This window comes from Heptranchias perlo, chromosome 25 (genome assembly GCF_035084215.1).
Source record: "Heptranchias perlo isolate sHepPer1 chromosome 25, sHepPer1.hap1, whole genome shotgun sequence".
Taxonomy (NCBI): Eukaryota; Metazoa; Chordata; class Chondrichthyes; order Hexanchiformes; family Hexanchidae; genus Heptranchias; species Heptranchias perlo.
Window position 1 is genome coordinate 8,087,364 of NC_090349.1, and position 27,055 is coordinate 8,114,418.

General features: G+C 44.6%; 1 protein-coding gene and 1 long non-coding RNA gene across 2 annotated transcripts in view; one reads left to right on the forward strand and one right to left on the reverse strand.

Moving 5' to 3' along the window:
* top3b (DNA topoisomerase III beta) overlaps window positions 1-10,554 on the forward strand; it is an 82,246-nt gene extending 71,692 nt beyond the window's left edge. Inside the window, exons 15-17 of the mRNA XM_068005528.1 lie at window positions 1,379-1,479; window positions 4,515-4,716; window positions 7,436-10,554. Of these exons, the coding sequence (XP_067861629.1) occupies window positions 1,379-1,479; window positions 4,515-4,716; window positions 7,436-7,923 (791 nt within the window). The 3' untranslated portion in view covers window positions 7,924-10,554. The remainder of the gene's footprint in view (window positions 1-1,378; window positions 1,480-4,514; window positions 4,717-7,435) is intronic.
* On the reverse strand, window positions 1,046-27,038 carry LOC137341974 (uncharacterized). The gene is made up of 2 exons (XR_010967173.1): window positions 26,771-27,038; window positions 1,046-1,500 (listed from the first exon to the last, which is right to left on the reverse strand). It is a non-coding gene; the product is annotated as an uncharacterized lncRNA (long non-coding RNA).
* Between the last annotated feature and the right edge of the window lie 17 nt (window positions 27,039-27,055).

A 27,055-nucleotide genomic window follows, 5' to 3' on the forward strand; every position in this document is an offset into this window, starting at 1 on the left:
CCACCTCGAGCCAGGCCTTCTTGGTGGCAGAGGCAGGCCGCTTCCTCCCGCCCGCCGGGGGGAAGATCTGTGTCCTCCCCCTCCTCCTCACCCCATCTGATGACACCTGGGGTGAGGCATCATTAAACTGGGAGCAGCCTTCCCCCTGGGCTGTTCCATGCTGCAATTTGTTCCATTGGTTGCAGCATCTGTCAATGGAGGACTGCCCCTTTAACTAGAGAGCCTCCAGCTGACAGATCGTACTGCGCATGCGCAGCCCGACCGACGCGCAGGCCAGCGCCGTGGACCCCGGAGGATCAGGTAATTGATTCCTATTAGTGGGTTGCCTGCTACGATCGCGTGGGCAACCCACTAATTTCGCCGTCCGCGTTTTCGACGCTCCTGGAGGACCACCCGCTGGGAACCCGCAGGCCTGCTAAATTCGAGCCCATGCAATTACTGGGAGACTGTTCCCATGGCAACCTGCCAGGACATATTGGCTGCAGGAGTCAAAGTAGCTGCTGGTCTATCACGGTGGTGTACAGTTGGTTGTTCTGTTTCAGTGGTGTGTTAGTCTCCTGAGAGGGAATGTTTCTGAAATTTTGGAAAATTGCTGAGAAAATTCTGTTTCTCTTTATTTGCATGTTCCATATTCCATTGGCATAAATTCAGGTTACCAACTAAGAGAATCATGCAGGAGATGCCTCTCTAAGATGTTAGTGTCTGGGATATTCAGCATTCGTCCTTTGACTTCCACTGCTGAGCTGCGTCAAAGGGGAGTAATTCGTGGGCATCATTGGTTCTGTTCACCACGAACCCTATCCGACTTTTCTCTCCCAAAGATGGACTGAGGCCACTTGTCATGTCCTACCACTGCCTGAGCCAAGCAGAGCTGCCTCAGCACAGACCTGGGACCTGCTTGGCCTGTCTCAGTACTAAATCGGGTAGTGTGTTTACCCACCAGGCCAATGGGGGATCCTCAGAGTTCTTTTTGTTTTGTTTTGTTTTTTTACAGAATTTTGACAACTAGAGATGAATTGGATATTCTTGGCTGACAACAAGCATCTTTTATGGATAAATAATTCTTTCTTTTATTGGGTTGTAACACTGTACAAAAACAATAATCTGAATCCCCAGATTGGAACAGTCCTGCCTATATCACGTAGTGATGCACTCTCTGTCACTGGGTTGTATATTATTATATGTCAGGAAAATATTTTCCTTTTGGTCCAGATGCTGAAACGATTGGTGTTTGGAGGGAGTTTGAACTCCAGTGTTGGTTTGGAAGAGGTTGCTCTTTGAACATCAGTGGAGGCTTGGTGGTGGTTCCCTCGACCATCAGTGCAGGGGCTTGCCCTTCTGTGGCTACTTTGCTCAGTCAGTTCTCTTTTCTCTACAGGTATGGATGAGTTAATGGAGGTGTCATTTTCTCCCATTGCTGAGACGGGGAAGCCTCTGTCCCGCTGCGGCAAGTGCCATCGATTCATGAAGTACATTCAGGTTGGTGAAGTGAACGTTTAACTGCAGGGAGCAGGGGGGATTGATTTATTTTTAATAATCACAAACATGATCTCTTGTAATTGCATTAGTATTTGCTACCGATACAGTGATCATATATACCCCACCCTCATCAATAAGCCATCTTCAGAAACCAAGGATCCCAATGATTATACCAAGTTACTCTAAGAAAAGGTAGATTGTGGAGCAGTGATTCCAGGTTTGTGCTTGGAAAATTAATTTACAATAACAGAGGTAATATAATGTGAATGCCTTATAATGAGAAAAATGTAACAGCGATAGTGTTAAAACATAGATCCATTTGAGAAAGGAGTATATAATCACGATCTAGAAGAAGGCATTTATATGGTACTTTGCATGATGTCAGGATGTTTTGAAATGTAGTCACTGTTCTTATGTAGGGAAACGCAGCAGCCAATTTGCACACAGCATTATCCCACAAACAGCAATAAGGTAAATGACCCGTTAATAATCTGTTTTGGTGGTGGATAGATGGGAGTTGACCAGGACACTGGGAGAACCTGCCTGCTCTTTGAAGAAGTACCATGGAATTTTTTTATATACAACTGAAAGAGCAGATGGGGCCACCGTTTAACATCTCATTTGAAAAATGGCACCTCCGACAATGCAGCACTCCACTAGTATCAGCGTAATTTATGTGCTCAGGTTCTTGAGTGGGGTTTGATCAAAAGATGCATTTCGAGCACAAGTGGTTTATAGAAAGCACTAGGCATGAATCAGAACCGCTGCAGGTGTAAATCCAGAATTCCATTCTGAGGAAGGATCTTGTACCCAAAACGTTAACCTGTCATTTTACAGATTTTATTACCTGCTGTGTATTTCCAGAATTTTCTGTTTTGTTTACGTTTCATATTTCCAGCATTTCTACTTTTTCTATAAATCCTGTATGTCTATTTGTATTGTTCTTTAGTATGTTTATAATTACTGGATCAGTAAATGTAAGACCAGTACTCTTATACTATAATTATTGCGCCTGTGAATGGAGTCCAGTACTTTCTCCCACTATAGTTACTGGGCACGGAATGGGAGTCAAGTACTCCCATACTATAGTTATTGGACAATAAATGGGAGTCCAGTACACTCTCACTACAGTTACTGGGCAGGGAATGGGAGTCCAGTACACTCTCACTACAGTTACGGGCAGGGAATGGGAGTACAGTACACTCTCACACTATAGTTACTAGGCAGTGAATGCGAGTACAGTACTCTCTCTCACTATAGTTACTGGGCAGTGAATGGGGTGGGAGTGCGGTACACTCTCACACTATAGTTACTAGGCAGTGAATGCGAGTACAGTACTCTCTCACACTATAGTTACTGGGCAGTGAATGGGAGTCCGGTACTCTCTCACTATAGTTACTGGGCAGTGAATGGGCGTCCAGTACGCTCTCACACTGTAGTTACTGGGAAGTGAATGGGAATGGGAGTTCAGTACTCTCTCACACTATAGTTACTGGGCATTGAATGGGCGTCCAGTACACTCTCACACTATAGTTACTGGGCATTGAATGGGCGTCCAGTACACTCTCATGTTATAGTTACTGGGCAGGGAATGGGAGCCCAGTACACACTCTCACTATGGTTACTAGGCCGTGAATGGGAGTCCAGTACACTCTCACACTAAAGTTACTACACAGGGAACAGGAATCCAGCGCTTTCTCACACTACAGTTACTGGACAATGAATGGGAGTCCAGTACTCTCTCTCACTATAGTTACTGGGCAGTGAATGGGATGGGAGTCCAGTACTCTCTCACACTACAGTTACTGGGCATTGAATGGGCGTCCAGTACACTCTCACACTATAGTTACTGGGCATTGAATGGGCGTCCAGTACACTCTCTCACTATAGTTACTGGGCAGTGAATGGGGTGGGAGTGCGGTACACTCTCACACTATAGTTACTGGGCAGTGAATGGGAGTCCAGTACTCTCTCACTATAGTTACTGGGCATTGAATGGGCGTCCAGTACACTCTCACACTATAGTTACTGGGCAGGGAATGGGAGTCCAGTACACACTCACTATAGTTTCTGGGCAGTGAATGGGAGTCCAGTACACTCTCACTATAGTTTCTGGGCAATGAATGGGATGGAAGTCCAGTACTCTCTCTCACTATAGTTACTGGGCAGCGAATGGAATGGGAGTCCAGTATTCTCTCTTACTATAGTTACTGGGCAGGGAATGGGAGTCCAGTACACTCTCACACTATAGTTACTGGGCAGCGAATGGAATGGGAGTCCAGTATTCTCTCTTACTATAGTTACTGGGCAGGGAATGGGAGTCCAGTACACTCTCTCACACTATAGTTACTGGGCAGCGAATGGAATGGGAATCCAGTATTCTCTCTTATTATAGTTACTGGGCAGGGAATGGGAGTCCAGTACACTCTCTCACACTATAGTTACTGGGCAGGGAATGGGAGTCCAGTACACTCTCTCACACTATAGTTACTGGGCAGGGAATGGGAGTCCAGTACACTCTCTCACACTATAGTTACTGGGCAGGGAATGGGAGTCCAGTACACACTCACACTATAGTTACTGGGCAGGGAATGGGAGTCCAGTACACTCTCACACTATAGTTACTGGGCAGGGAATGGGAGTGCAGAGTTCCAGCAGAGTAGTTACTTGGCCTGTGAATGGAAATCTAGGACTGTGGGACTGTAGTTAGTAGGTCTGTGAATGTGTGTCCAGAACTCTAGTTCTGTAGTTAGGTCTATGAATGGGAGTCTAGGGGTCTAGTTCCATAATTAGCAGGTCTGCGAGTGGAAGTCCAGGGCTCTAACATTGCAGTAACCAGGTCTGTGAACAGAAATTCAGAAGTCTTAACACTGTAGTTGGGTCTGTCAATGGAAATTTAGGTCTGTGCTGAGGCTGTGTAAAATAGTCCTGCACCTAATGCCTTGTAATCCCGGAAGTAGAAAATTCTAAGCCCGCTGTGCAGTAATAACCTAATTAAGTAATTTTGTTGCTAATATCTGATTGTTATCTCCCAGGCCAAACCCAGCCGAATGCACTGCTCCCATTGTGACGATACCTACAGCTTACCCCAGAATGGAACCATCAAACTGTACAAAGAGCTTCGCTGCCCTCTGGATGAGTTTGAACTGGTTCTCTGGTCGTCTGGTTCCAGAGGAAAAAGTTATCCGCTGTGTCCATATTGCTACAATCACCCGCCGTTCCGTGATATGAGGAAAGGTAAGAAACCAAGGCTCTACTGGTTCAATTTGTTTGAGTCTGCCACACATGGAAAATAATCCTGACCATCCTTGTTTATCTATTTTATTTCCAGTTTTCTTTCCTTTCCTGAGCGGGCTGACTCTTGCTGGGGTAGTTCTACAGGTATCATCAGTACTCACACAGGTGGCCATTCTTAATACGTGAGCCTAGTCAGTGACCGCTAATGGGCTGTTTGACTGTAGTGCGCTTCACAGTATTTGCCCACACAAACTATCCTGCAGGAGTCACCGGATAGCAATTCACCCCCACCCTAGAGCAGGGCAGCTGATGCCAGGTGTATCGTTCAACTTCTGCACAGACCAGAGATCGATCCTGGGACCTCCTGATCCAAGTGGCTCAGTACCACACCACACAGTACTAAACTACTGGGACAGGCACATCCGCCCCTATGAAAGGGTACACCTGCCCCCTTCTTTGTAAGTGATTATGATGTACGTCTCCCCCATCCTGGTACATGGCTATACCCACAGCTTAGTGTCACATAATATACAACTTTCTAGGGTGATTTGCTTGACAAAGAATTACTTGTCACACACCCATTCTCCATTCTGCACATTAATTCACATGCACCTGTTCACATGTACAGAGTTTTTTTTATTGATAAACCCAGGCCAAGGCCTAGAGTGCAGGGACCAGCAAACTTGAAAAGAGTAGACAACGAGGTAAATCAGGAAATACTGTTGACTGACAATTGTAGGTGGAAGGGAAGACTGACAGGAGTAAGGAGTTAGAGAATTCTACTCACAAGTAACAAGTCAGTGAATGCCATTTGAATTGGGCTGGAATATGTATAATTTGTGATTTATTTTTGTGATGTGATATTTTCCCACTTTAGATGAATCCATCCTTTTTTGATTTTGGGAGTTTGAAATTTTTCATTCCCCCCCACCCCTTTTACTCCTGTTGCCTGATTGCTTCCAGTGCGTCCCCAAACTCTTCTGAGAGTTGGTGTGTGTTACAGGGTGGTTTGGTGAGGGTTGGGAGTGTTCATGGTTTGGTGAGAGTTGGGCTGTGTTACGGGGAGTGTTCGTGGTTTGGTGAGAGTTGGGCTGTGTTACAGGGAGTGTTCATGGTTTGGTGAGAGTTGGGCTGTGTTACGGGGAGTGTTCATGGTTTGGTGAGAGTTGGGCTGTGTTACGGGGAGTGTTCGTGGTTTGGTGAGAGTTGGGCTGTGTTACGGGGAGTGTTCGTGGTTTGGTGAGAGTTGGGCTGTGTTACGGGGAGTGTTCGTGGTTTGGTGAGAGTTGGGCTGTGTTATGGGGAGTGTTCGTGGTTTGGTGAGAGTTGGGCTGTGTTACGGGGAGTGTTTGTGGTTTGGTGAGAGTTGGGCTGTGTTACGGGGAGTGTTCGTGGTTTGGTGAGAGTTGGGCTGTGTTACGGGGAGTGTTCGTGGTTTGGTGAGAGTTGGGCTGTGTTACGGGGAGTGTTCGTGGTTTGGTGAGAGTTGGGCTGTGTTATGGGGAGTGTTCATGGTTTGATGAGAGTTGGGCTGTGTTATGGGATGGGGGGGGGGGTGGTGGTGTTCATGGTTTGGTGAGAGTTGGGCTGCATTATGGGGGGTGTACATGGTTTGTTGAGAGTTGGACTATGTTACAGGGAGTGTTCATGGTTTGGTGAGAGTTGGGCTGTGTTACAGGGAGTGTTCATGGTTTGGTGAGAGTTGGGCTGTGTTACAGGGAGTGTTCATGGTTTGGTGAGAGTTGGGCTGTGTTACGGGGAGTGTTCGTGGTTTGGTGAGAGTTGGGCTGTGTTATGGGGTGGGGGGGGGTGTGCATGGTTTGTTGAGAGTTGGACTATGTTACAGGGAGTGTTCATGGTTTGGTGAGAGTTGGACTGTTGCAGAAATGTTCCTGCATTGGTGAGAGGCCATATTCTCAGGAGTATTCCTGGGTTAGTAAGAGTTGGACTATGACACAGGGGGTGTTCATGGTTGGGTGGGAGTTCAGCTATGTTACAAGGAGGCTTCATAGTTTGGTGACAGCTGGAAAATCAATTTTTTATCAGTACATGGTTATTGCTGCACCATTTTTCTTTTTCACCCCTACAATGATGTGGTTATTTGCACATAAGAGTGCAAAACAAGGACAGATTATTACTCCACTGAGCCTGAACCTTGCACAGACGATGTACACTGTGTGCTACTGTGTACATGATCTCCCCCCCCAACCATTTCATTTCCAAAGGGAAAGTTTTACAAATCCTTCCCTGAACTTCCGCCAGGTAATTATGTCAAACTCCAGAATGTCCCTCCAGCTCCACATTTCCCATACTCAGCTGTGGCCAGTTGCTTTCCACAGTGATATTTCCATAGTCCTGGCAGCACAGTCACCAGTGGGTTCCATATGGTATTCACCTCTAGTCATACTTTACCTCATTGGTGAATAAATCCTGAATCAGAACACACAAAATTTTTTAGCAGCAGCAACTTGAGATATATGTAAATTAATGTGAACCGGAATTAACCTTTATTTTTGGCCCCCAAGGCTCCATTGTATGAACCCATAAGGCTTATGAAGACAAAAAACTTGGTCATTCTTGACATATCATGTGCATAGCTCTAATTGATGGGATTGAGTCCCAGGAGTTCAGTGCTCAGGACTGGATGAAAAAAATAGAAATGTTACTGAGATAAGGAAGGTGTATTTTATGACAGGATTATTGTTTTTTTTGCTCTTAGGAATGGGGTGTAACGAATGCACCCATCCAACATGTCAGCACTCGCTGAGCCTGCTGGGGATCGTCCAGTGTGTGGAATGCGAGAGTGGTGTGCTGGTCTTTGACCCCACCTCGGGCCCCAAGTGGAAGATGGCTTGTAACAAATGTAACGTGGTGGTGCACTTTTTTGAAAATGCCCACAGAGTGAAGGTGTCGTCTGAAACCTGTGACGTGTGCGAGGCTGCGATCGTCGACGTGGACTTCAACAAGGCGAAGTCGCCACTGCCTGGCGAAGCGACGCAGCATTCGGGCTGCGTCTTCTGTGATCCGGTGTTTCAGAACCTCGTAGAGCTTCAGTACGCCAAAATGAAGCACCCAATGCATAGGGGCGGTGGGGGGCAGGGCCGAAGACGAGGGCGGGGTAGGGGCAGGGGACGTAGACCTCCAGGCAGGGGCAATCCAAAGAAACCCAAAGACAAAATGGCAGCACTAGCTGCTTATTTTGTGTAGGTGTGAACAAGTCACTTCAGCAGTCCACCGTATTTCCTGTCTGGGGAGCAGAAAGGTTTATCTCGGGGAGGGGAGATATTTGTACCACAATATTCATACTCTTCCTCCTTGGCAAAAAATAGAGGCATTTTCATTGAATGGATGAGGAATATGTGGTCTGTTTGTCTCTTTCTCCAATCAAAAGAGCTCAAGTGGAGCAACACAGCCCCCAAGAGTATAAGGAGGAGAAAAGGGAAACTTAGAACAGCTGTGGAATCGGTAGTCTGTGTAACTAGGATTTTGACACGATCACTGTGTCCAACTGAAGTATCTCACTTCTGAGTAAAATCTAGTTCACGAGGCCTGCAGGTGTATGCAAGTGGTGCTGATTTTCTGCTTGGGTAATTGACTTGGACATACCAATGGTGCAGTATTTACCTTGTTCTGCAGCTGTTTCATTTTGTGTTTTAAATGTGTTGGATGAGCCTCCCTAATGGCTGAGCTGGAAAGTGCATGGCCCTGTGCGGAACTGGGCCAATTCACGTTCAGTGCTTTGATAGCTGTTCTCGGCCAGCACAGGAATGGGGGCACGAGAGTTTTGTTCAGTCTTCCTGGGTTAGGGAAGGGGAAAATGTGGTTGAGGGTTCTTGTTTCTGATTACTCCTTTTACTCCTGCTGCACAGTACATATGTGTGGGTGTCAGATGAGGGCAGCATTGAGCTTTGCTGATGCCCTCCACAGCTGAATATGCTGCCAACATTGACCATCTCGGCTCATGAATGAAGAATAACCATTTGGATGAGGTCAAGACAAAGATTTTTTATAAAGTGTGCTGGAGTTGTTAAATGATAAATCGCTGCAATGTGCAGGAAATTATCACTCAGCCATGGAAAAATATTTTATTAAGCATGCAGTGAAAGCAATGAGAAACGAGCTCAGTCAGTTTCACTGATTCACTGCAGAATGGATGCAAGAGTGCTGATGAGCCGTGTGTGTCCTGGAGTAGACTACCTCTCTCGCACATAGTAAGCTGACATTGTTTACAACAGGTGAACATTGTGGACAAGAGCCACTTTTACAACCAACTCACAAAACTGCAGAACACAAGATCAAACAGTCTAATTTTTTTTAGCAGTATTAAAAAATAAAGAAATACTTGTATTTATTTAGTGCCTTATCACATCTTTCAAACATCCCGAAGCGTTTCATACACAGTGAATTACTTGAAGTGCAGGAATGCTGGAACTCTGAAATCATAGGAACAGGAGTAGGCCATTCAGCCCCTTGAGCCTGTTCCGCCTTTCAATGAGATCATGGCTGATCTTTATCCTAACTCCATTTACCCACCTTGACTCCATATCCCTTACCCTGGGCTAGCAAAAATCTATCTATCTCAGATTTAAAATTGAGCTAGTATCTACTGCTTTTTGTGGGAGAGTTCCAGACTTCTACCACCCTTTGCGTGAACTTCTCTCCTGAATGGCCTCGTTCTGATTTTAAGATTCTGTCCCCTTGTCCTAAACTCCCCCACCAGCAGGAAAAGATTCTATCTACCCTATCAATTCCTTTCAAAATCCTAAAAACTCAATCAAATCACCCATTTACCTTCAGTATTCCAAGGAATACAAGCCTAGTTTATGTAATCTCTCATAATCTATCCCTTGGAGCCCTGGTAACATTCTGGTGAATCTGCGCTGCACACCTTCCAAGGCCAATATATCCTTTCTAAGATGCGGTGCCCAGAACTGTACACAGTACTCCAGACGTGGTCTAACCAGGGCTTTGTATGGCTGTAGCAAAAATTCCTCCCCTTTATATTCTAGCCCTCTAGATATAAAGGCTAACATTAGCCTTTTTGATTATTTTTTGTATCTGACCACTACATTTAGTGATCTGTGTACATGGACCCCTAAATGTCTTTGGACCTCCACTGTTCCTGGCTTTTCACCATTTAAAAAAATTAAAATCTATTGTTTTTTGGTCCAAAATGGATGACCTCACACCTGGCGACATTGAAATCCAAAACAAGATGGACAGCAGGTCAATCAGCATCTAAAAGAGGGAACGGTTAAATGTTCCAGTGAATGTTATCCTGCCTTTTTTTCTTTCACATTCTGACTGAGCTGCTGCGTTTCCAGCTCTTCCTGTTTATGAATATTCAATCTTTTTTTTCCCTAACGGTTGTTTCACTCGATATTTGGGTGATGATAGAAGTTTTGAAGTTGCCCTTGATTTGGATCGCCTGTCAGATCCCTGGCATCATTTACTCTATTTATTAGTGTTCCAGTTACAACCATGTAAAAAGTACAGTGTGTGTTTTAAGTTCATTTTATTTTTTGGCTTTACCTGCCAGTTTTACAAATGCAGATTACTACACTCGATATAACACTGCCTTTGGAAACGTGGAAAACTGCCCAAGGTTACCTGCTTTCTGTATTAATGAAACAGTTGGAACTAGGCAGTGATCACAGGATGTCAGTGTTGTACAGAAGGTGAGATCCACATAAAAAGGAATCAACAGAATGCAAAATCTGAGGCAAGGTATAAAAATGCACTGTGTGTGTGTATATATGTGTGTGTATCTGCACAGTTATAATATAAATTGTTATCCCCTTCGAAAATTGAGCAAATAAACTCACTAACTTGTCTGAGGTCATGTGTATTTGTTTATTTGCAAAATTATCTTTATAATCATTAGCTTGTCTTTACCTACTTTTTTCCCCAAATAGGTAAGCTGGGTAGATCAGTTTTCCTCGTCTGCGCGCACCTTTTAGCTGGCAGGGTGCGATGTGAGGCCTTACTATACAGTTACTTCAGCTCCTTTGTGGCCAATTTAGTTTGTTTGTTTCTAGCTGACTGAAACCATTTTGAGGTTTGCTGCTAGACCAGGACCAGCACGCCCTCTAATTGAGTGCCATAGAAATCATTCGTGACAAGCAGATTAGAATGACTGGCAGCCCTGAGATTCTATTCTGATACGATAATAGTCTGGTGTTACTCATTTTTTGCCAGTGGCCAAATTACCAAACAGTGTTTTGCTCATGGGCAACTTTCAGGAATGCTGCAATAAACAGGAGTGATATGGGTGGGAACCCTTGCGCTCAATTCTCCTTATAGTGATTTCCTGCTCTCTCGTGCTCTCCAGGGTAGCTGCTGAGAACCCAGACATTCCCCACAGATAGGGGGAGTATAATTTTTTAGGATTTTTCTCATTTTGATTTTGGAGTCATTTATATTAAGATGTTGCTATTAAGTTAAATTCGGCCCACAAAGGGTTGACTCCTATCTGGGATGTGGATTAAATTCACTAGCTAGAACCAGATGAAGTGGCTAACAATTGTATGTCTTGCTCACCATATCAGTTTGAGACCGTGAGGTTCGTTAAAAATTTTTAGAGACATACACATCTGTAATGTTAGAATGGCTTCCATTTATTGAGCTCAGCAGGAGTCATAACTGGCCAAATAATGTGTTACTGTGACCCTTTCATGGGGATGGAGGGATAGTAGTGGTAGTTTTGATTGGCAGTGGAATGAGCCAGTTTCTTACTGAGAGCTGCCTCTTGCCCAGTCCTGTTAGCTCACACTGCCAAAGCTTCCTGGACAGCCATACACGAGTGACATTCTGTAGGTGACTCACTGCTGCTCTGTACTCCTCCCTATGCTTCCATTTTCTACTGCTTAGGCAGTTGAAACCAGTAAGGACACATCCGTGAGAGGGTGCAGAACATTTTGAGGTGGGAAGGGGAACAGCCAGAAGTTGTGGTCCATGTGGGAACTAATGACATAGAAAAGGAAAGGGTTGAGGTCCTGCAGTCCGATTTTCAGGAGTTGGGAAGGAAGTTAAAAAGCAGGACCTCAAAGGTAGTAATCTCTGGATTACTCCCAGTGCCATGTCCTAGTGAGTATAGGAATAGTAGGATGAGACACGTTAATGCATGGCTGGATAAATGGTGCAGGAGAGAGAGCATCAGATTTCTGGGGCAGGAGGAATAATGTCCTTGTGGGGAGGTTAACTTGTGCTGTGGGGAAGGGTTTAAACTAATTTAGCAGAGGGATGGGCACCAGGATGAAACATTAGAGAGGAGAAACCAGGTGCACAGAGGACTGGTAGGGACAGAGGAATAGTTCAGAAATAGGAGGGATCAGATGGGGCAAATGTGAGGCAATCTAAGATGAGTTTGGAGTGCATGTGCATAAATGCACATAGCATGGTAAATAAGGTTGGTGAGCTTACAGGCTCAAGTTGCCACATGGTACTATAATATAGTGGCAATAACAGAGACCTGGCTCAAAGAAGGGAAGGATTGGGTACTCAATAATCTGGGCTACAAGGTATTCAGGAAAGAAAGGGGGGTGGGGGTAGCAGTATTGATCAAAGAAACTATTATAGGATTGGAAAGGGACCATGTAGTTGAGGGGTCAAAGACAGAATCTGGTTAGAATTAAGGGAACAATAGAGGAGCTATTACACTACTGGGTGTATACTATAGGCCACCAAATAATGAGAAGGAGATAGAGGAGCAAATTTGCAGGCAAATTACAGAAAGATGCAAGAACTATAGAGTAGTGATAATGGGGAACTTCAATTATCCCAATATAGACTGTAACAGTAACAGTGTAAAGGGCAAAGAGAGGGAGGAATTCCTGAAATATGTATAAGAGAACTTTCTTGAACATTGAGTTTTCAGCCCAACGAGGAAGGAAGCAGTGCTGGATCTAGTTCTGGGGAATGAAGTGGGGCAAGGGGAGCATTTGGGGAACACTGATCATAATATCATTAGGTTTAGAATAGTTATGGAAAATGACATGGAAAATTCAAATGTGAAAATATTTAACTGGAGGAGGGCTAATTTCAGTGAGTTAAAAAAGGAATCTTGTCCAGGTGGATTGGAATCAAAAATTAGTACGCAAAACAGTAATTCAACAATGGGAGGCCTTCAAGGAGGAGATAGTTCGGGTACAGAGTAGACACATTCCCACGAGGGGGAAAGGAAGGGCATCCAAAGCTAGCGCTCCTTGGATAACTAAAGATATTGAGATTCAAATGAAACAGAAAAAGGTTTATGACAAATGTAAGGTTGTTAATACAGTAGAGAACCAGGCTAAATAGAATCATAGAAAGGTTACAACACAGAAGGAGGCCATTCAGCCCATCGAGTCCGCGCTGGCTCTATACACGAGCAATCCAGCTAGTCCCACTCCCCTGCCCTATCCCCGTAGCCCTACATGTTTTTTCATTTCAAGTATTTATCCAGTTCCCTTTTGAAGGCCATGATTGAATCTGCCTCAACCACTCCCTCCAGCAGTGCATTCCAGATCCCAACCACTCGCTGCGTAAAAACATTTTTCTTCATGTCACCTTTAGTTCTTTTGCCAATCATCTTAAATCTATGCCCTCTGGTTCTTGACCCTTTTGCGAATGGGAACAGTTTCTCTCTGTCTAGACCCTTCATGATTTTGAATACCTCGATCAAATCTCCTCTCAACCTTCTCTGTTCCAAAGAGAACAGTCCCAGCTTCTCCAGTCTATCCACGTAATTTAAGTCCCTCATCCCTGGAATCATTCTCGTAAATCTCTTCTGCACCCTCTCTAAGGCCTTCACATCCTTCCTAACGTGCAGTGCCAAGAACTGGACACAATACTCCAGTTGTGGTCGAACCAGTGTTTTATAAAGGTTCATCATGACTTCCTTGCTTTTGTACTCTATGCCTCTATTTATAAAGCCCAGGACCCTCTGCTTTTTTAACTGATTTCTCAACCTGCCCTGCTACCTTTAACGATTTGTGCACATATACCCCCAGATCCCTCTGTTCCTCTACCCCTTTTAGAATTGTGCCCTCTGTATTGCCTCTCCTCATTTTTCCTAACAAAATGCATCACCTTGCATTTTTCCATGTTAAACTTCATCTGCTATGTATCTGCCCATGCCACCAGTGTGTCCATATCCTCTTGAAGTCTATCACTATCCTCCTCACTGTTCAGTACCCTTCCAAGTTTTGTCTCATCTGCAAATTTTGAAATTGTGCCTTGTGCTCCCAAGTCCAAGTCATTAATATATATCAAGAAAAGCAGTGGTCCCAGCACCGACCCCTGGGGGACACCACTGCACACCTCTCTCCAGTCTGAAAAACAGCCGTTCACCATCACTCTCTGTTTCCTGTCATTTAGCCAATTTTATATCCATGTTACTATTGCCCCTTTATTCCATGGGCCACAATCTTAATAGCAAGCCTACCATGTGGCACTTCATCAAAAGCTTTTTGAAAATCCATATACACCACATCAACTGCATTGCCCTCATCTATCCTCTCTGTTACCTCATCAAAAATACAGAAAGTATAGAAGAGATCTAAAAAAGGGAATGAGAGAGGCAAAGAGAGAGAATGAGAATAGATTAGTGGCTAACATACAAGAGAACCCAAAAGTCTTTTATAAACTTATAAACAGTAAAAAGGTAAAAGGAAGCGTGGGACCGATTAGGGACAAAAAAGGAGATCTTGTGGAGGCAGAGGGCATAGCTGAGGTACTAAATGAATACTTCGCATCCATCTTCACTAGAGAAGAGAATGCTGCCATTGTAGCAATAGAGGAGGTAGTGGCGATATTGGATAGGCTAAAGTGGAGGTACTTAAAAGATTGGCAGTACTCAAAGTAGAAAAGTCACCCGGTCCAGATAAGAACATCAGGCCCCATGAGCCTGCTCCGCCATTCAACAAGATTATGGCTGATCTTCTACCTCAATGCCATTTTCTTGCACCATCCCCATATCCCTTGATGCCTTTAATATCTAGAAATCTATCAACCTGATTTGAATGTACTCAATGACTGAACCTCCACAGCCCTCTGGGGTAGAGAATTCCAAAGATTCACCACCTTAAGAGTGAAGAAATTTCTCCTCATCTCAGTCCTAAATGGCCTACCCTTTATTCTGAGAGTGTGACCCCTGGTTCTAGACTCCCCAGCCAGGGGAAACATCCTCCTTGCATCTACCCTGTCAAGCCCTGTATGAATTTTGTATGTTTCAATGAGATCACCTCTCATTCTTCTAAACTCTAGAGAATACAGGCCTAGTATACTCAATCTCACCTCATATGACAATCCCACCATCCCAGGAATCAGTCCGGTGAACCTTCGTTGCACTCCCTCAATGGCAAGTATATCCTTTCTTAGGTAAGGAAAATGGGATGCATCCTAGGTTACTGAGGGAAGCAAGGGTGGAAATTGCAGAAGCTCTGGTCACAATCTTCCAATTATCCTTAGATATGGGGATGTTACCAGAGGACTGGAGGATTGTAAATGTTACACCCTTGTTCAAAAAAGGGGAGAGGGATAAACCCAGCAACTACAGGCCAGTCAGCCTAATGTCAGTGGTGGGGAAACTTTTACTGACAATAATCCAGGACAAGCTTAATTGGCACTTGGAAAAGTATGGGCTAATAAATGAAAGTCAGCACTGATTTGTTAAAGGAAAATCGTGTTTGACTAACTTGATTGAGTTCTTTGACGAAGTAACGGAAAGGGCTGATGAGGGTAGTGTGGTTGATATGTGTATGGACTTTTAAAAGGCATTTGATAAGGTACCACATAATAGACTTGTTAGCAAAATTAAAGCCCAAAGGATTAAAAGGACAGTGGCAGCATGGATACAAAATTAGCTAAAGGACAGAAAGAGAGAGTAGTGGTGAACGGTTGTTTTTCAGACTGGAGGGAAGTATAAAGTGGTGCTCACCAGGAGTCAGTATTAGGCCCACTGCTTTTTGATACATATTAATGACCTGGACGTGGTATACAGGGTATAATTTCAAAGTTTGCAGATGACACAAAATTCAAATGTAGTAAACAATGTGGAGGATAGTAACAGACTTCAGGACATAAACAGACTGGTGAAATGGACAGGCACATGCCAGATGAAATTTAATGCAGAGAATTGTGGTGATACATTTTGGTAGGAAGAATGAGAAGAGGCAATATAAACCAAATGGTACAATTTTAAAGGGAGTGCAGGAACAGAGAGACCTTGGGGTGTGTGTACACAAATCTTTGAAGGTAGTAGTACAAGTTGAGGAGGCTGTTAAAAAAGCATATGGGATCCCGGGCTTTATTAATAGAGGCAAAGAGTACAAAAGGAAGTTATGCTAAACTTTTATAAAACACTGGTTAGGCTTCAGCTGGAGTATTGTGTTCAATTCTGGGAACCGCACTATAGGAGGGCTATCAAGGCCATAGAGATTTACTAGAATGGTACCAGGGATGAGGGACTTCAGTTACGTGGAGAGACTGGAGAAGCTGGGGTTGTTCTCCTTAGAAGAGTGAAGGTTAAGGGGAGATTTGATAGAGGTGTTCAAAATCATGAACGGTTTTGATAGAGTTGTAAGGAAAAATTGTTTGCAGTGGCAGAAGGGTCGGTAACCACAGGACATAGATTTAAGGTGATCGGCAAAAGAGCCAAAGACGACGAGGAAACATTTTTTTTTACGCAGCGAGTTGTAATGATCTGGAATGCACTGCCTGAAAGGGTGGTGGAAGCTGATTCAATAGTAACTTTCAAAAGGAAATTAGATAAATACTTGAAGGGAAAACATTTACAGGGCTATGGGGAAAGAGCATAGGAATAGGACTAATTGGATAGCTCTTTCAAAGAGCCGGCATAGGCACGATGGGCCAAATGGACTTCTCTTGTGCTGTACCTCCTATGAAAAGTGCACATTGGTGTTTCTCCTTTTCCTCTGCCTTGAACTTGCACAGAGCCTCCCCGAGCTGGTGATATTTCTTTTCTTCAGGCTTATATCTGTGCTTTTGCTCCTTTTTATCCTCGCGTAGGTACTGAGCCTCCTCGCGTCTGCAATGCAAGTTTCAAGCCTCCAATCTAAGCAGTTCTAACTGTTGGCTAATTGAGGGGTTCATATATGGAGTAACAGATATCTAGGAGTTACAGGCTGGAGTCTAATCGAGGGGTTCAAATGGATTTTTATATATATGTATATATTATATAAATGATACCTGGGAGTGAGTTACAGGTTGTAATCTAATTAAGAAAATCAGTTGCTTTATATGTCGAATAACATATCTGGGAGTGAGTTACAGGCTGGAGTAAAATCAAGGGGTTCAAATGATTTACAAACAGAATAATGGATACCTAGGTGTCTGTTATTGGCTGGGATCTAATTTAGGGATTCTAATGGTTTATATATAACTTAGCTTTGTACATTTGTTGCCCTTTTTTTGGATACATGTTCTCAATGTGTGACATATTCACACAAGAACGTGCATTTATATAGCGCCTTTAACATAGAAAAGGTGCTTCAGAGAGGCACAAGGGAAAAAATGGATACTGAGCCAAAGAAGGAGATATTAGGAGGGCCGACCAAAAGCTTGGTGAAAGAGGTGGGTTTTAAGGAGTGCCTTGGAGGAGAGGAAGGTGGAAAGATAGAAAGGTTTAGGGAGGGTGGAGAGGGCAGAGTCAATGATTGACACTATTTGTTGAAGAACAATCTAATTGATCACTAGGACCCCTAGATCTGGGTTCACATCTAGCCAAGACTGATGTTTGTAAGGGTCCTGCATGAAATGAGGTTGAGGCAGTCTCAACACAGCTCTTAGTGCATCACTGAACAAAACCCCCTCTAATTTAGCACTAAATTGGCAATCACACTTGAGACAGACTACAGGATGGCATGTGTGGAAAATGGAAAACTGTCAGACTGGTATAGTAAGAGGTGCTTTTCTGAGGTTGGGGTTGAGGTACATTGCTGGGTACACTGAAAGGAAATTTCATAAAATTCATACCAAAAATAATTTTAAAAGTGCAATAAATTTCTGAAATTCATGGCATTTTATCTATCCTCTCATCAGATTTTTAAGTTGATGCTCTCTTTTTCTAGTCGGCAGCTTACGCCTTATCCGGTAGGGGGCAGTACACCCCTTTCTGGGCTTGTCTTTATTGGCAGTCTCTCCACATCCTGCACTGACCTGAAAGAGGGTCGCCATCTGGAGTAATTCACAGGAAGTACATCAGCAATATAACCCTGAACCTTCTGATCAATTTCCCACATGTAAATAAACAAAATTGACAAATATTTACATTCTTTTAGAAACAGTTCTCAAATCGCAGTTTGTTAAATTTAATGACTAGCCAAAATTTGTTGCACCCGACCTGCACTGCAGATATGGCAAGTTTAAATGGAAACATTGCTTGAGGGGAAAAGAAAGAAGAGGAAGAGACAAAGGGGTCAATTTTCGGATGGCCGAGCGGGTGCGTTCGTGGCAGGGGGGGTCCTAAAATTGGGGATTCCCGGAGCAGGTCCGGAGCCAGGCTCCAACCCGTCCACTTCCAGGTTCCCCAATGACGTGAATCGGTGCGCGCAGCCCCCGTGTGCGGAACTCCCACCGGTAATCAAAGCTGGTGGGATCCCACTTAAGATCACCATCTGGATTCTTGAGGTCGTTTACAGACCTCATTAGTTGGAGATTTTAGGAGGATTCAGATTTTGGACTACCCAGAGCGTGTTTCCCATGCTGGGGGAAACACTCCCTGTTTAAACAGAGGTGTTGCAGCTAGCAGCCAGTGGCAGCTGCAAAGGTCCATTTAACAGGTGCGGGGTAAACCCTCATTCATTGCAGCAGGGCACTTTGTCACCTCAGACAAAGTTTTGCCTGTCACACCGTTGTCTCCACACTCCAAATTATTAAATCATACCCTAAACTCTGTGTCCAAACACATTTACCTACTTTGTGGACTCCCTCACACTCACACCGTAAGGATTGGTGGGGGGGGGGGGGGGTCCATTGCTGCATTCATCACTCCATTGGAGGACGAGCAACATCACCAGCCTCGCCAGGCATGCCGTCCACCTCCGCCACGAGGAGCTACACAACACAGTGCTGCGCAACAGGCACCTGCACAAAGTAGTCGTGCAACTATACATACACCCACTGTAGGGTGACCCAATGGGTGGCATCAAGGGTGTTCATGGAGAACCTCATGAAAGGGCATTATTGCACAAGCCAGTCAAGAATGGCCAAGACGTGGCAGTAGTGGTGACAATATAATATGTAATGTGAGTTAATATAAATATAAGTAAAACCAAGACAAACCCTCAAACACCCTTGTGCATCCCTTTCATGCTCACGACACGTTTGCCTTACGCTTCCTACTACACATACGTGATGCATGCCCTGCAGGTGGGGTGAGGCTGACTGTGAAAGGGACGCATGAGAGGGTGAGTATGAGACAGAGCCATGAGATTGTATGAGGATTGGGTTGAGTGGTAGTGGTGGGATGAGTACTGGGGAGGTGAGTAAATGCAGGTAAGATGAGGATGAGGGTTCAGTGGGTGTGAAGAATGATGTGATAGAGTAGTGTTGGCAGTGCAGAAGGAGATGTGGGGTGGGGGCGGTGATGTGGCAGACGGAGTGTCGAGGAATGAGTAAGAGTACTCACTTCGGCTGACCTGGTTAGGTCATTGAAGCGCCTCCTGCACTGTATGCAGGTTCATGATATGTTGGTGGTGCTGATGACCTCCTCTGCCACCTCGAGCCAGGCCTTCGTGGTGGCAGAGGCAGGCCACTTCCTCCTGTCCGCCGGGTGGAAGATCTCCCTCCTCCTCCTCACCTCATCCAGTAAGACCTTGAGTGAGGCATCATTAAACATGGGAGCAGCCTTCCCCCTGGGCCGCTCCATGCTGTAATTTTGCCTATTTTCTGCAGCATCAACCAGTGGAGGACTGCCCCTGTAAACAGAGCTCCTCCAGCTGACAGCCTATGATGCGGGTGCGCAGTCCGCCCACTGCGCAGCTTTCCAGCGCGAAACCCGGAAGCCAAGGTAAGTGGCTTCAATTTACTTACGATTGCATGCCAAACCCACCGATTTCACTGGGCGGGTTACCCACGCGCCCAGTCGTCCCCCGCTGCCAACCCGCCTTCCTCCTAATATCGGGCCCAAAGAGTTTCAATGTAAAGTACAACCGTGCAATAACTGACATCTCTCACAAGAGAACTCTATTTCTGTTTTTGTAGCCAGGGGAAATCTGCACGTTGGAGCTGTCAAATACAAAAGCATCTGCAAGTCCATCTCTGGCCCGCTGCCGCTCATCTGAGCCATGATCCACATCCTTCCTGCTCCTGGATGTTGATCCTGGTGCTCAAATATAACTAAGTCCAAGGCTTGGTAATGGTTGAAACATAAAAAGTGCATAACTTGGCTGGCTCCTCTGATGGCTCAGAAAATAGCTGAGCTATGCAGAGCAGGTGCCCAGGTTAGACCTCTGGTCTGTGTTCAGTTGGCTTAGCCCTTATTTTTTCCATTACCATTTTTTAACATATTAAATTCAGTATGTTCCTCCCCGTGACTATTTTTAGGTTCCCTGCCCCACTGGTGCTTTGTTCTTTTCCTCTACTGTGAAAATGAATACAAAGTATTCATTTAACAAGTCTACCATTTCCTTCTTATCCTTTATAGTATCACCTGCATCTGTCGTTAATGATCCCACATTCTCCCTTGCCGCTCTTTCTCTTAACATATTTATAAAAACTTTTACAGTTAGCTTTGTTATCCCTCGTAAGTGTTTTTTCATATTTGCTTTTTGCCTTTCATTGCTTTCTTTGCATAGGAACATATGAGCAGGAGTGGGCTGTTTAGCCCCTCGAGCCTGTTCCGCCATTCAATGAGATCATGGCTGATCTGTGACCTAACTTCATATACCCGCTTTAGCCCCATATCCCTTAATACCTTTGGTTAACAAAAATATATTAATCGCAGATTTAAAATTAACAACTGAGCCAGCATCAACTGCCGTTTGCAGAAGAGAGTTCCAAACTTCTACCACCCTTTGTGTGTAGAAGTGTCTCCTCACTTCACTCCTGAAAGTCCTGACTCTAATTTTTAGGTTATGTCCTCTCGTCCTAGACTCCCCAACCAGTGGAAATAGTTTCTCCCCATCAGTTCCCCTTAATATCTTTGATCACATCACCCCTTATTCTTCTAAATTCCAGAGAATACAACCCCAGTTTGCGCAACCTCTCCTCGTAATTTAATCCTTGGAGTCCAGGTATCATTCTAGTAAATCTACGCTGCACTCCCTCCAAGGCCAATTTTCCTTCCTAAGGTGCGGTGCCCAGAACTGAACACAGTACTTCAGGTGTGGTCTAACCAGGGCTTTGTACATCTGTAGCATAACTTCTACCCCCTTGTATTCTAGTCCTCTGGATAGAAAGGCCAGCATTCCATTAGCCTATTTGATTATTTTCTGTACCTGTCCATGACATTTAAATGATGATCTATGTATATGGACCCCTAAGTCCCTGTGGACCTCCACTGTTTTGAGCTTTTCACCATTTAGAAAGTACTTTTTAGTTCTCCCAGTCTACTGGATTTCTGCTTTTTCTTGCAATTATGTAAGCTTTTTCTTTTAGCTTGATACTGTCTGTTGCCTCGTTTGTTGACCATGATTGCTCAATTTCATAAGCAGAGCTTTTGCCTTTTAGGGGTATGTACTGGTTTTGTATTGTACCAAATACATCTTTGAATACTTCCCACTGTTTGTCTGTAGGTTTATCCATTAACAGTTCAGCCTAGTTTACTGTGGTCAATTTATTTCTCATCGCATCGAAATTTGAGTAACTAAATTTTAAAACCTTGTTTTGTTTCTCCCTCTTGCTTCTCCCTCTCAAATCCTATATCAAATTCAATCATATTATGGTTACTATTTGCAAGATGTTCCCTTACAGTCAGATTGTTAACTAATTCTGGTTCGTTATTCAACACTAAATCCAGTATGGCCTTATCCCTTGTTGGTTCTCAAACATATTGGGGGGAATTTTAACCCCCCAGGACAGTCAGGACAGTGACAGGGTTAAATTGTAAAAAAATGGGAAATCCGACCCCAACCCGCTGCGAACGCACCTACTTCCGGTTTAACCAGGGCAGATTGGGGGTTGAGCGAATAACCTGCTCGAGAGGCGGGTCGGTAATTATAATATTTAAATAAGCTGCATGCCTCAGATTTTAGCAGCCATTTGGATTTAACGGAAACCCAGCAGCTGAAGGGAGGCAAGAAATGCCGAATCCAGCAGGTAAGTGCTTTTCCAGCACTGCTTGTGGGCCAGGGGGAGCAGGAGTGCATCCCCCCTGTCCCCCAAACTGACCTGCTGCGATCTGCCTCCCCCCCCCCTCCCCTCCAATCCCAGGCTCGAGCCCCCCCCACAACGATCAGATCTCCAGACCCCCCCGTGATCTCTACCCCCCACACGCGATCTCTCTCTTCCACCCTCTCCCCCCCACCACATTCCCAATCATGCCCAGCTTGTAGCCAGGTCTCTGTAATGGCTCCTACATCACACCCATTAAGTTGAATTTGTGCTTCTAATTCACTTGTTTTATTCCTTATGCTATGTGCACTTGTGTACATAATTCTTATTTGGGTAATTGTCCCCACCCTGCCCATATACCCTGATGGTATATTTTTCACACTTTTTCACCTACCACACCTTTGGTTGCTTCATGGACAAGAGGCTCTTTTCCTTCCCGTCATTTTCTTATGTTTGAATGCCCTTGGTTTGGAAGAGGAAAATCGACCAGAATTTCCTTTTCGGATAACTATACAGTGTCACCTGCTAGCAGTGTGCATACTGTGGCCGTTTGGCGAGGACTGCAGGTAAATGGGCTACCGACACAATGTCTGGTTTCACACATGAACAATGACTATTTGGGTGAGGGCAACCAGTGGCAAGGAGCTGTACCACTGGGGAGAAAACCAGGGAGAGGAGAAAAAGAATGCATCGGTTTGAAGCCCTCGCCCATCATAGGACCACAAGTAGTTAATTAGTTCCTGTTGAAAATAATGAACATTCTGAAAGGTTTGGGCAGCAAACATCATTGAAACTTATGTTAGTTATACTTATCGGTGTTATACAGAATAATTTGTGCAATTATAACACTAACTCTCTTCTCCCCCCAGCCCCCAGTGCTGTAAAAGAACATAAGAAATAGGAGCAGGAATAGGCCATACGGCCCCTCGAGCCTGCTCCACCATTCAATAAAATCATGGCTGATCTTCTACCTCAACTCCACTTTCCCGCCCTATCCCCACATCCCTTGAGTCCTTTAGTGTCCAAATATCCATCGATCTCAGTCTTGAATATACTCAACGACTAAGCAGCCACGGGTTTCTGGGGCAGAGAATCCCAAAAACTCCAAAGGGTTTCCGCCTGGCTGATACATTTGTTAGGAGCTCACTGGTAGGGTGTTACAGGCTGGAATCTAATCGAGGAGTCAGATGATTTGTATATGGTTGGGAGCTGATACTCCGTTATTGCTGTGGTGATGTTTGTTATTGTCTGTTCCTTGAAGCTCTGCATTTTAGCGTTTTTGCACAACCCAACCCATAATTTCTCATGCCTAGGCTGGTCTTATCTAATGCAGGCAGACAGGCATCAGCTCCTAAAATACAGGAAACATATGACTCTAAGGCACATATTTGAACTTGTACATTCTAGTGCTGGGCAAAAATTCAAGAACTTTCCTATTGCCTGTTCAAATTAAAGCTAAAATGCTTGAGGAGTTTGACTACCAGTTCTGTTGGTTAGCAACCAAGCTGTAGATCAATGGGGGAAAAAATGAAAAGTACTTTTTCCGATAAATTTGTCACAACTCACTTCTGAGGAGGATGCCGTTTCTTTACTTTTGGGACCTAATCAAAGTCCTTTTTCATTGAACCTGGTGCAGTTATTCCCATCTGAACCAGTTTAAGGTGGTACTCCTCTACCATCCCCATTTAAACTGACACTGTTTTATTCCCCCCCCCCCCCCCCCATTCAAACTGGCATTCTTTTGCCACCTACAACACCCTCAGTTCATGCTGGCGCTCTCTCTCCTCACTCCATCTTAGTTAATACTGGCACTTTCCTTCCTTCTCCAACCCAAAAGCACCGCTCCCAGTTTCTACCCCCTTCCCTTTCCCCTCCTTTACCATTCATTTCTCCCCCATTTCTCATCCTTCTTTCAGTACTGCTCCCCAGTCCTGCCGTTAGTGGACCGGCCACTCTTCCCCTTAGCGCCCCACCTTCAATGCTGCTGCCACTATCGGAGCACTCACTCCCCCAGCAACAAGAGGACCTAAATCAAGTTTCTCTCACTCAGTTGTAAAGGTTCAAAATAAAATATGCTTGACCCGGCTTAACCAGTTTCTAATGGGTACCAGTCCAAAGCACAAAACCGTCCCCAATTCAGCACTAAGTAGAAGTTTCACTTAGCTTACAAGGATTCTAGCTGTGGGAACTGGAAACATCGCATCGATGAAGGTGGCCTTGCACTTTAGGCATTTGGGTCAGGATAATTTGTGGGCAAAATATAGGAGAGGGACCCAAGCTATTAGCAGTGGCACTTGGGGAGCGATGGTGAGGGGAGAGAGGCCCAGTCAATTAGCCACCAGATTTGGACAATAATGTTGGGAGAGTTGTCTGGTTCACTCGTGGCTTGCTGGGGGAGCAATCCTGGGAAAGAAATCAGGCCATTAGCAGCAGCACTGGGGCAGTAATACTAGGAGAGGGGTCCAGTCTATTACCAGTAGCTCCTGGGAAAGCCGATGCTGAGGGGAGAGGAACTGATCCATTAGCGGCAACACTGGGGAGTGATGTGGGAGAGGATCCTGGTCCATTAATGACAGAGGCGGAGGGGGAGAAAAGACCCAGCCAACTTATGCCAGCGTTGGTTGAACGCTGCTGGGGGAGTGAGCGCTCCATTAGTGGCAGCAGCACTGAAGGTGGAGCGCTGAGGGGAAGAGTAGCAAGTCCACTAATGGCAGGACTGGGGAGCAGTGCTGAAAGGATGAGAAATGGGGGAAAAATGAATGGTAATGGAGGGAAAAGGGAAAGGGGCAGAAACTGGGAGCAGTACTTTTGGGTTGGAGAAGGAAGGAAAGTGCCAGCATTAACTGAGATAGAGTGAGAAGATAGAGTGCCAGCATGAACTGAGGGTGTCATAGGGGGCAAAAGAATGCCAGTTTGAGGGGGGGGGGTGGCGGAACAGTGTCAGTTTAAATGGGGATGGAAGAAGAGTACCAGCTTAAACTGGTTCAGATGAGAATAATTGCACCAGGTTCAATAAAGCAGGAGAGGAAGAAGAGTTTCAGTCTGAACTGGGTTGTTTCAATGAGGATTGTGTGTTTCTGAGAAAGGATAGAGAGTTGGATGAAATACACAGTCTGTGAACTGGAGCTGGATATAGAAGAGTGACTGCTGAGGCAACTTCTGGGTAAGTGATGTTCTGGTTGGTAAGTTGAAAATCCAAATGTAACTTAGATTTTTAATGTAAAAACAATGAATTGTAAAGTATAAAAATGCTTAAAAATTATGCTTTCAGGCTAATTTCATTGTAAAAATTCAAAATTTTCCAGAGGACCATGTACTGTCAATTTTGTGCCTTCAACATTTGGAGTTCCCCTTCAGGCTTTCATGTATTTATGGCTTTTTTCTCCAATACAACTGAAGAAATGTTGGGTACACTTACAGTCAAGTTACCAAAAATGTGTAACTACTTGTTTTCACATCAGGGCTGTTCTTGAGTAGTCAGCTTTTTGGGGGGGGTTGTGTCAGTTTTTTTGAAGCTGCTGGTCAGCTCTTACTGGTGTTCTAGATTAACATGAATGCGTCTTGGGATCATTGAGTTTAAAATTGGTAGGACGCCATGTCCCTCCAGGCACACAAATGCACCAGTCTTATGGGCCATTCAGTTGGTCATGTGCACTTGAGTCAGTCCTGCAGATTCTAACAACATTGAGTTCAGTTCATTCTCTGTAAGCAAGTTTTCTCTCTGACTGGTAGCATCTGGTGCAATTTGCAATCTCCCACTTCTACAATTTCCACTGAAGAATGAGACTGAGAAAGGATGAACAGTGTTAATACAAGCTAAGTAGCATTATCCTACAGGACACAAAATATGAAAGGAATTTGGGAGTAATAGTGGATAGATTACTGAAGCCATCTGCATAGCAATAAAGGCAGCAAATAGGATCTTGGGCTGTATAACCAAAAGAACAGAGCAGAAATCTCAGGAGGTGTTTCTGAGATTGTACAGAGCACTGGTCTGGCCCCATCAGAAACACTGTGTACAATTCTGGTCACCATATTATGAGAAAGATATCCAAGCATTGGCGAGAGTCCAGAAAAAGGAAACTAAATTGAGAGCTAATATTAGACATCTGAGTTATTTGGTGTTGCAGAAGTTGAGTTTTTTTTTTTACACAGGTTTAGGGGTGATCTTACAGAAATATTCAAGATCCTAAAGGGCACAGATAAATGCCAAAATGTTTTGCACAGTCAAAGATTCTACAAGAGGGTGGAGCCTTCAACTTAGAAGAGGGAGGGTGAAAGGTCAGTTTAGATTTAACTACTTTATGCAGAGGCAGTGGGGACTGACAGCAAGCTAGAGAAAGTTAGATAAGTGCCTGAAGAAAAAATTGACAAGGGTTATGAGAGATATATTGTGGGATATATTTCCTAGATTTGGGACCAGCCAGATATTCTGCTATGGTCTTTTCTGAGCCTGTACATTCCTTTTTTTCTTATGTACCGGTGCAGTGGGCGAGGCTAAAATGTCTTATCTTCTCTAGAGGGACTCCTGTTTTATAACTTTTTTTGCTAAAATTAACAAAAGTAGGAATTTCAGCTCAGATAGAACGAGGGGAAATACATAAAATCTCTATCCCTACAAAAACATATCCCATTCACACCTTAGTCAGATTGATGAGGTAAGTGAATCCATTAAAACAGGAGTAGGCCATTCAGCCCCTCTAGCCTGTTTCGCCACTCAGATCATCTGCACCTCAACTCCATGCACCCGAATTTGTTCCATATCCCTTGATCCCCTTACTTAATAACAATCCGTTGATCTCGGTCTTGCGGGTGAGTGTTCCAGATTTCCACGACCCATTGCATCTGCCAGCGCACCAGAGGGCGCCTCGCTTTTGCGCACGAGGGCCGGTGTCTACGATAGTCAATACAGAACAAGCTGGAACGGCGATGACGAGTTTATATTTTCTGCACTCGATTTTAGTCATTTTTAAAATGATTTATCCAGATTTCCGCTCACAGCAATCAGTTTACGCGCCGAGCCACGCACCAGGAGCTCCTGCGCCCAGGTAATCGGAGGGGGGGG